Raw genomic sequence first — 9451 nt, 5'->3', positions numbered from 1 at the left:
TTGAAGGATTTAATTTATTACAAAGTGGTAACAATAATAAATTGGACAACAACTGTGATAACTGCTAATGAAATATATGAACATGAAATTTGTGCATAGCATATACCTATAAAATTACTGAAGAAAAAAATCTATTTATTCAATCCTTATCATCTACAAAATTATACCATAACTTATTGTCTATATTACTTAACATTCATTTTAAAATAACTAATTAACACAAAATATTGAACATCAATTAGTATGCAAGTTGTGTTTTAAAATGTGTTTAAACCATGGTTGCATTATTTACTGAAGCTGATGACTGAAATTCCATATGAAATTTTAGTAAAAGTGCTCATAATTTTCTGGAAATATACAATTAATAAAATGTTCTTCCGTGTAAAAATTGTATTGGTCTAGTCAAAAGCTTTTTAAAAACTGGGAACATTTTAAAGCATAACACACTTTGCATCATTTAATAAAAAAAAATATAGATTTCTAAAACATAAAGGTCTAACACTCAAGATGGAAACAACATTTAGCTGGTCTTTGCAATTCGCCGTTTCAGAATCTAATGCATCCTGGGTAATATTTTCAAAAGCGTACACCAAAGCGTTTTGATTGGTTTAAAACGTTATAAACAATGGAAATTCAACCAATGACATAACGTTATTTTCACTTTGGGGTACGAACAATGAAATTACCCATGATGCTTTAGATTCTGAAACGGCCAATTTTAAAATAATAAACACTTCCAAATATTTTTTCTTAAAAGATGATTTCTATACATGCATGCTACCAGATAGGTTTAACTAAAATAGACTTGCAACTTATAAATTTAAACATACTATAGCATAAGAAACTAAATTTTTCATTGCTTTAACAAATGTTAATAAAATACACATCGAGTTTGCTACCCTGCTACCCTCAAAATATGAAATTCAGAATCTACAACAACAAAAATTGCACATCATCAGTTATTTTACTTGATATTATGACATGATCATGGATTTCTGGATCAGGCTTATGATTGTTTTCCAATAAATTGTGACACTTGATCAAGAAGTTTAATTGAAACACTTTTGAAAATTATAAAATTTAAAGTTATATCACTTTTTCATCAAAACAAGTCACAAACACTGCAGTAATAAGCATTAAAAAAATCTTTGAGTGCCACAAATTATTGGAACAACTATCATATTTATACATTTATAAATAAACAAACTTATAAAAAAAAAATGTTTTATTTTTCACCTCTTTTGTTTATCTAGCACCATGATTGACATTGAAAACATGTTAAATATAGATTTAATACTTTTTTTCAAGGAGCAAAGGGTAATAACATAAATATTTAAAACTATAAATTAGCAACAAAGAGAGGTATTTTCATAACAAGTTTATAATATAAAAAAAACATTGAAAAGAATAATAGAGGATGATTATTAATTAAAAGACTAGAATAAGACATTTATTAAATAATAATAAGAGACAAGAAACTGAAAATGAAAAACAAAATCTATACAAAGAACTAGGAAGTTTTAAAAACAAAAGGACATAAGTTGTTTAATTCATATCTGTGTCATTGGTCTCTTGTGGAGAGCTGTCTCATTGGCAATCATAAATGATTCATAACATATCTTGTTTTTTTATATTAGACTTAGCAGAGTTAAATTCAATATAAAACTACATGTACAACAATTTTGATATAAAGACCTGAATGGAGAAATTTGGAAATTATTGACAACCTTGTTTTATCCCAAAATTAAAAAAGATTCCCATTAAAATTTCTTATTCCCCAAAAGATTATAAAACCAAGATCTTCTATGTAAAATTACGCCATTTTTGTTAGTTCATATATATACAAATTTTAGTGTGATATTACAAAATGTATATTACCAGTGCAAAATAATATGTAAATATAGTAAACTATATACGTCAATGAAAAGCTGATACAATGTGGTCCCAGGATATATAGCTTACAAAACCAATCATATTGATATATGTAAATGATAATAAGCTTGAAATATCTATCACACAAAAACCATAATTTACTTATTTCATTTTTCATTCATTCAGTTCCAATCCTTACAGCTAAAAAATAAAAGGAATTAACAGCTACACGAAGAAAAAAAATATTTATCATATTACAAATGTATTGATTACTTCATCACTAAAATGTCATTGCCAGTTTCACACACACATTTTTAATTTAAGTACCTCAAATAATGGCAAATTTCGTAAACATATCTTGGCAGTACACATAAAAACAAAGTTAAACATATTTTCTAGTGGAATCTGTTTTAAAAACAACAACAAATATGAAAGTCAAAAGTTTAATTGACTTGTACCAGTAGACCTGCTGATGATATGTTATCGCCTCCACCAGCTGTCTGTTTTACCTGAGTACATACTAACACAGGGGCAACGCAAATCTGATAATCATCTTCATCCCAACATGACACAGGACGTTTCTCGTGTACTGGAATTCTTGTGGAACTGGCTGATATACTAGATGAGAATGAGTCATCCAACAATAGCTTTGACTTTTGTGTGTGTATCCAATTTGATCCACAAACATGTCGATGAGCTGTCAAAGAAGCTTTAGCAGTGGCAGACATTGTGTTTTTCCAGGGTGAACCTTTGGTTGTCAATATGGCTTGGTAGGCAAGAGTGTGGACATGCAGACGGGTTAATTTTCTTTTTCCATCAACTTCCTTTGTATTTTTCAACAGCTTGTATACTTGTCTCATCTGGTCTAAAACAGACGCTACTCTTGGGTGAGCATCAGAAAGGAGAGAAACATTTCCATACTGTAATATGCTGACAAGGTTAGGTAACTCTTGCTCATTCATACCTAATGAATTTGAATACTCAACCACTGTGCTGATGATTTTCTGTAACAGTGATGGATCAGAGAATGAAGCCATCTCAAAATGTGTATTTATATTCCTAGGTAAAGTTGCCAGTAGTGACCTCAATTTGCCAAGTCTTGATTCCATTTGACCTGAAAATGACAAAATGAATTTATTCATCATATTTGACTATAATGAACTTTAAATTATGTTTTCCAGTCGTGTTTTTTATTGCATTATAATTTTTTTCATTTCAAATTTCTATATTTATTGTGACTGTTTTCAATCAGTGGTTATGACATTTCCATGCTCAGTGAACTGTGAAATCAAGGTCAAAACCCTTATTTTGCATATTATCAAATAGTTCAATTGAAAAGGTACATGTGTACTAAGTTTTAATCTGATGTTACCACATGTACAGACTACCTAAAATAGCGAAATATTGTAAAGCATTTGGCTATTGGATTGGAAATTGATACAAGAATCATTGTTCACATTATCAATAGATTTGTGTGGAATTACTGTAATAGTCACAACACCTGGGATCTGAGGGTTTTTAAAACTTAAAATTTGAGAGAGAGAAAATTCCTCTAGCACACATTCTCAGTGGCTAAGCAATAAGGAATGGTTCATTAGAATAAATTCAACATCATTTGTTTATTATTCTTAGTACTTATATAACAATACTATCCACATGTTATTGGTACATATGTACAAGAATATGCAACATAGGAGCAATTTTTAAATGCTTTTGATCAAATCATACCCTCTTGAAAAGGAAAATTATCCATCATCTGTAATCCACCAACAATAAGTACAGAAGGGTCAAACTTTAGGATTTCCTTTTCTAAATCATCTACTGTCTCCAATAAGGGATTACTGTTGTCACTGTGAACTATAAACCTTCAATGACAAATTTTAAAAACTCAATTATTAGAGATGTGACAGTAGCTAATCTTTACAATTGCAGCATATCGGTAAAATAATGTTTTTACTTACTGTGGAAGTATTTTAATTCGTGGGTTTCAATTTTCGTGGTTTAAGCAATATTTACATGTTCATGGGTTTTTAAATTCATGGATTTTAGTTTTCTAAAAAAAAAATTGAAAAATTAAAGCCTTTAAGCCTCGGTCACACCTTACCGGATAGCTCGAACGGACGCCTAACGAATAAAAAAAAATTATCCGTTGACAAAATTTTTATCCGTTGGGAATCCGTTGGTGTACTAACGGACATGTAACGAATGCCTAACGGACACACAACGGACATTGAACGTACGTGAAACGGATACGTACAGGACAGAACGGACGTTGACGGTACATCCAACGGACGAGTACCAGATAAAACGGACACCTAACGGAAGCGTAACGGATAAAACGGATGAACAAAATAATCTGATAATTAAAGGCAATAAACCATGCGAAATTTCAATTGGCATTTGTCCGTTTTACATCCGGTAGGCATCCGTTTTACCCGTTATCCTTCTGTTAATGTCCGTTTCACATCCATTATATCCGTTAGGCATCCGTTAGGCGTCCGGTAGACGTCCGTTGGTGAATTGGTCTACCAGATCTCCAAGGAATGCAAAACGAACATGTAACGGATACAAAACGGACGAGTACCGTACAAAACGGATGCAATGGATGTTCAACGGACATTTTATCCGTTGGACGTCTGTTCAAAGTTTTGAACATGCTCAAAATTTTCCACCGGACAGAACGGACGTCAACGGATAAAACGGACGCTTAACGGACATATCTTGAATTGTAAAATAATTCTTTTCAAAATCAAGCCCAGCCTGAAATTGTTATTTCCCATATGTTCATATAAAATGAACACTTTATCATACAAGCATATCAACAGCGGAAATCTGACTTTCATCGATTAAAAATATTTTTATGAGAATTAATAGATCAAAAGTTGTACAGTTATTAAATGGGTATAATCTTGCGTTTGTAGTTTGGTGACTGCTATTAAAGTATTGAATTTCTCAGATTTGGCGTTATTCAATATATTCTCTAAATCATATCAGTAGTCAAACCTACCGATGACCGGGATCTTTTCATGTCTTGATTTGTACAATGGTTGTTTTATTTCATTGGACACTGAAATTCATGGATAAAGTCATCCACGAAAACCACAAAATTGGTACTCCACAAATTAAAGTACTTTCACAGTATTCACTGATTTTTAACATTACAAAAAGGATTTTTGCTGTTCAATGATGGCAACTTTTTGTCTCTTTTACACCTGTTTCCATTCTCATTTCTATTTAACAATTAAATTCTTGATTGAATTGTTTTACAATATTCATGTCCAAGCCTTTTATAGCTGACTATACAGTATGGATCTTTCTCATTGTTGACGGCCATACAGTTGCCTATAACTTCTTTCAGTATCTTCATTTGAATTGGGGTGGATAGTTACGTTATCTAATTGGTAATCATATCACATCTCCTTATTTTTAGATATATATATATAACCAAATGTTCTTTAAAATCTTTATTGTATGATTGCTGTTGAAGACTTTGCTACTAACCTGTTAGCTCTAGGAGAGGTAAATTTCCCCCATTTATCTCCTGTTTTGTATTCTAAAATCAAATGGATATCATCTTTTTCTAGAACATCTCCAAGTACTACAAAAAAAATATGTGTTTATTGGAACACTATGTGACACATAGCCTAGTGGAAAAATGACTATTTAATAAATTAAAAGGCTAACCTATAATACAGTGTCTTTCAATATTATTCTGTTTTGTAAAATTGTATCTAAAGCAGTTTTAAAATAAGGTCTATATGCTATTTGAAGATTGAATTCAATGGTACTTGCAAGTAACAGAACAATTGGCAAACACATAATATATACATTACAGAACTTTCAATAAGAATAAAATAAGTGGGATCTGGCAGTCAAAAATCTATCAGTGCTTCTGTAATTTAGTTCCCACATTGACATATGTTCAGGTCATTGTTATTATGCTCACTAAATGGTTGGATTTTTTTAATTGAAAATAAGTTTAGATCTTTTTATTCATTCTTGTAAAATCAAAAGTTTTATTATCAAAATTTAAGTATATCCTGTCCGATTTCCTATAGTTAGAGCCAAATTAACTCAAGCTACATGTATACATGAACAGCGAACAACGATAAAAACAATGCTGGCTGAATATTATATCAAATGTTAAGGTTCATGTGGACCCTTTAGTTAAAATGGCCGTATTTTCACCTCAAAATTTACTCTGAGTACAGACAAACCTGCGCATCTGTAAAAAAAATCAGACATAGCATGCCCTAGATAAAGGAATTTTAAGTATTTTTTATGTTTTAGAAAAATAAAAACTTACCAGGATTTTGCCGTGCACTTTTTTTCATTCCTCCAGAAGGTGCCAAAATAAACTAAGTTGGGAAACAGGTTTGAAAACTTCCCCACAGGTAAAAATTAAAGTGAGCATTTTTAATTGACATGGACATTAGATGGACAATAGATACCTGACAATTATTGGATATTTAAACTGTGTAAACGACTGGACCATATCAAGGTAAACTCAACTGTTTGTTAATTTTATCATCTTCTGCAGAGACGAAAAAAAGTGTACGGCAAAATCCAGTTAAGATATGAATTTTCTAAATCATAAAATGCAATTCAATTCTATTTATCTAGGGCATGCTATACCTTAAAACTTTTTCAGATGCACATGTTTGCCTGTACTAAGAGAAAATTTTCAGGTGAAAATACGTCCATTTTAGCCATAGGGTCCACATGAACCTTAACATGGTTGATAAAGATGTACATTTACATGAACTATTACTATATTTATTTCACTTGACAGGGTTTAAATAGTTCACCTATTAAAGACCAGTCCAACTTTAGACAGGAGTTTTGGGATAAACTCATCAGTGAAGTGTCTAGTTATTTATCCCATATATCATACACTCAGTTCTTTTGTATATGCGTTTGGTGACACTTTTAGGTGATTAGAATTCAATAATAATTATAATGGCAATCATCCTCATCACATACATCTTCAAATTGACTGTCCTTGTGGAAATTAAAACATACGCTCCATCCGATTCAGTTGAAATAACATTGGTAATACTTACTATGTAAACTAGAATGAAGTGCTTTCCTGGCATTGTTTGATAATTTAGCAGCCAACAGAACTTCTGCACCTTCCTGAGCCAGTCTTTGTGCCATGGCAGGGGCATTTCCACCTATAGCTTCTCTGTATCCAGGAATTGTTTTAGCTGCTCTTGTTAACTGGTTAAATAATGTTTCATTTCCAACATAACGTCTAAAATAAAATTATAAGGAGTTTGTATTAATTTTCTAAAATATAGATTATATCATTAATTTTTTAAATATCATAAATTAAATGGAACTACATTTATTTTTGTATGTATGGGTCGCAGAGCTTTTTTGTCACATTTTGTAAAGATTATTTCTTAAAAAACAAGAATGTGTTCCAATAGGACACAGATGACCTACATTTGTACTCACTCAATCATTTTCTGTGTTCAATGGATCATGAAATTGCGATTAAAACTCTAATTTGGCATTAAAATTAGAAAGATCATATCATAGGGGACATGTGTACTAAGTTTTAAGTTGATCAAAAACTACTTTGACCAAAAACTTTAACATGAAGTGGGACAGATGGAAGGATTTGTTAATTATCAGTGTTGTTCGGCCATGAGTTGAATATTTTCTCTATTTGAATTCTTTGATAAGTAATACTTTTTGATATATTAGCAAAAGGCTTTTTGTGTGAAATCAAAGTGGAATGTTATTAGGAACTATACATTTGTACATTGTATCTTTTACATTTTGTACTTCGCATTTACAATTTGTTTTGATCCGACGTAATCGACATCTTGACAACCGTGAACGCCTATTAGTATTGTTTATAACCATGTTTATTTCACATGTGAAATTATCGGTTTTTATTTCACTGGGAAATCAAAGTAATTCATTGCAACCAATGAAAATGTAATAATATATCAAATAAATAACATAGTTGAGAGGGTAATTTGCAGATTGTGAATTGCTATCCTGAGATAAAAATCTGTGTTGATGCTAAGGTTGACAATGATATTTTTTAAGGGATAAAACTGGTCTACAATTGATCATTATAAGCTCTCCATAAAGAAAGATGAAGAGCATATGAAGAGTAAACTGTAAAAGAGTGTTAGCTATGGGATAGAGCACAACAAAATATCTCTTCAGTTTGTATCAACTAATCAAAATCTGTCATTTTATCACAGTTTTACAAATAAAAATATAACATGTACAAATGTATAATACATGTACATGAACTCTTGTACATGTTGTACATGTACTTTTATAAACATACATTTTACATGTACAGACACCATGTACACTGTCATGAATGTATATATATCTAAAAATGTTTGTATTTGTCCACCTTTAACAAATTTACAAAAGTATCTGATGCCACAATGGAAAAGTGATTGTTGTATGACGTCAATAATTCAACATGTTCAAGCAGGACAGTTTCTCAGGTCAACCAGGACATATTTCAAAATAGCTATAAGATCATATTAAGGAGTATTGTTTTCTTCAATTCACAATGATTAATTCTATTCGTTCATGTTGCTCATTTAATTTTTAGTATTTTTTCATTTTACCTTTTAAACAGAAGTTGGAGGAAGAAGCAGATTATTTCTTATGTAACTCATTTCATTGGATCAAAGTGATATGAAAGGAAATCTACCACAATATTTATAATCAGCGTGATATGAAAGGAAATCTACCACAATATTTATAATCAGCGTGATATGAAAGGAAATCTACCACAATATTTATAATCAGCATGATCAGCGTGATATGAAAGGAAATCTACCACAATATTTATAGATTATCGTTGATCATCTCAACAAGATTGATTTTCTCGCTTAAGCCAGTTCGGCATTACTTAAAAAAGCAATAGAGTTGAGATGACCAACGATAATCTGTTAATTGCTATTTTAACTATGACGACACTGTCAATTTCATTAGCAACGCCCCATGTACATGCCCCCTTAGTTTATAGTGACAATTTTCATCTCACTCGACTCCGACGAGAAGGAAAATTATCAGTCAGCAAGATCAAAGGAAAATTTCATAAAATATCAATAAAAACAGTTATCTTACTCTGCTGCAGCACCATGCTGAAAGAAATATGCCATCATCTTTGTCAACTCCTGCTGAGTATCAACAGACATAAAGTGTTCAGGGTTTTCTGGGGCCTCAAATTTCAAAGCATCTAAGAGTGCAAGACCATCTACAAACATATCTTGGCAACCACCAAACCCAATTGCAATTTTCGCCTTTGGTTGTGCGATTTTCTTCTCTGCTCGGAGTAACCCGGACAAAATTTGTTTAAGTCGCTCGTTCATATCGTTTTCATAATCGTAATCTGATGGATAAAAGTAAGCAAGCAAGGCAACAAGGACGGGAATAACGAACAAATACTTCAAACTTGACATATTTTTTAGCTGATTTTTCGTTCTTGATATAAAATAAGCATGTATTGACAACGTGAGTCTAAAAAAGTTGTTGTCGTTGCATGTCTTTCCGGAAGTTGAAAATTATTCGTAAAATTTGAGCCGACGACGGA

At 31.4% G+C, this 9451-nt stretch overlaps 1 protein-coding gene across 1 annotated transcript; it reads right to left on the bottom strand.

The window, feature by feature from the left end:
- LOC134712055 (ADP-dependent glucokinase-like) lies at positions 1–9406 on the bottom strand. The gene is made up of 5 exons (XM_063573194.1): positions 8986–9406; positions 6936–7126; positions 5374–5470; positions 3601–3737; positions 1–2986 (listed from the first exon to the last, which is right to left on the bottom strand). Exons 1-5 carry the CDS (start codon positions 9318–9320, stop codon positions 2316–2318), a joined length of 1431 nt encoding a protein of 476 aa, XP_063429264.1. The 5' UTR covers positions 9321–9406; the 3' UTR covers positions 1–2315.
- Positions 9407–9451: the final 45 nt, after the last annotated feature.

Source organism: Mytilus trossulus, chromosome 3 (genome assembly GCF_036588685.1).
Source record: "Mytilus trossulus isolate FHL-02 chromosome 3, PNRI_Mtr1.1.1.hap1, whole genome shotgun sequence".
In the NCBI taxonomy this organism is placed as follows: Eukaryota; Metazoa; Mollusca; class Bivalvia; order Mytilida; family Mytilidae; genus Mytilus; species Mytilus trossulus.
This window is presented reverse-complemented; position numbering and strand designations above follow the sequence as displayed.

Bases quoted from the DNA above. Each gene is read 5' to 3' on its own strand.
- LOC134712055 (XM_063573194.1), bottom strand. From the start codon at position 9,320: ATGTCAAGTTTGAAGTATTTGTTCGTTATTCCCGTCCTTGTTGCCTTG. The intron at 5,471-6,935 runs GTAAGTATTACC...TTTTTTTTGTAG, and splicing joins ACTTCATTCTAGTTTACATA to TACTTGGAGATGTTCTAGAA. The intron at 2,987-3,600 runs GTATGATTTGAT...TGTCATTTTCAG, and splicing joins TAATTTTCCTTTTCAAGAGG to GTCAAATGGAATCAAGACTT.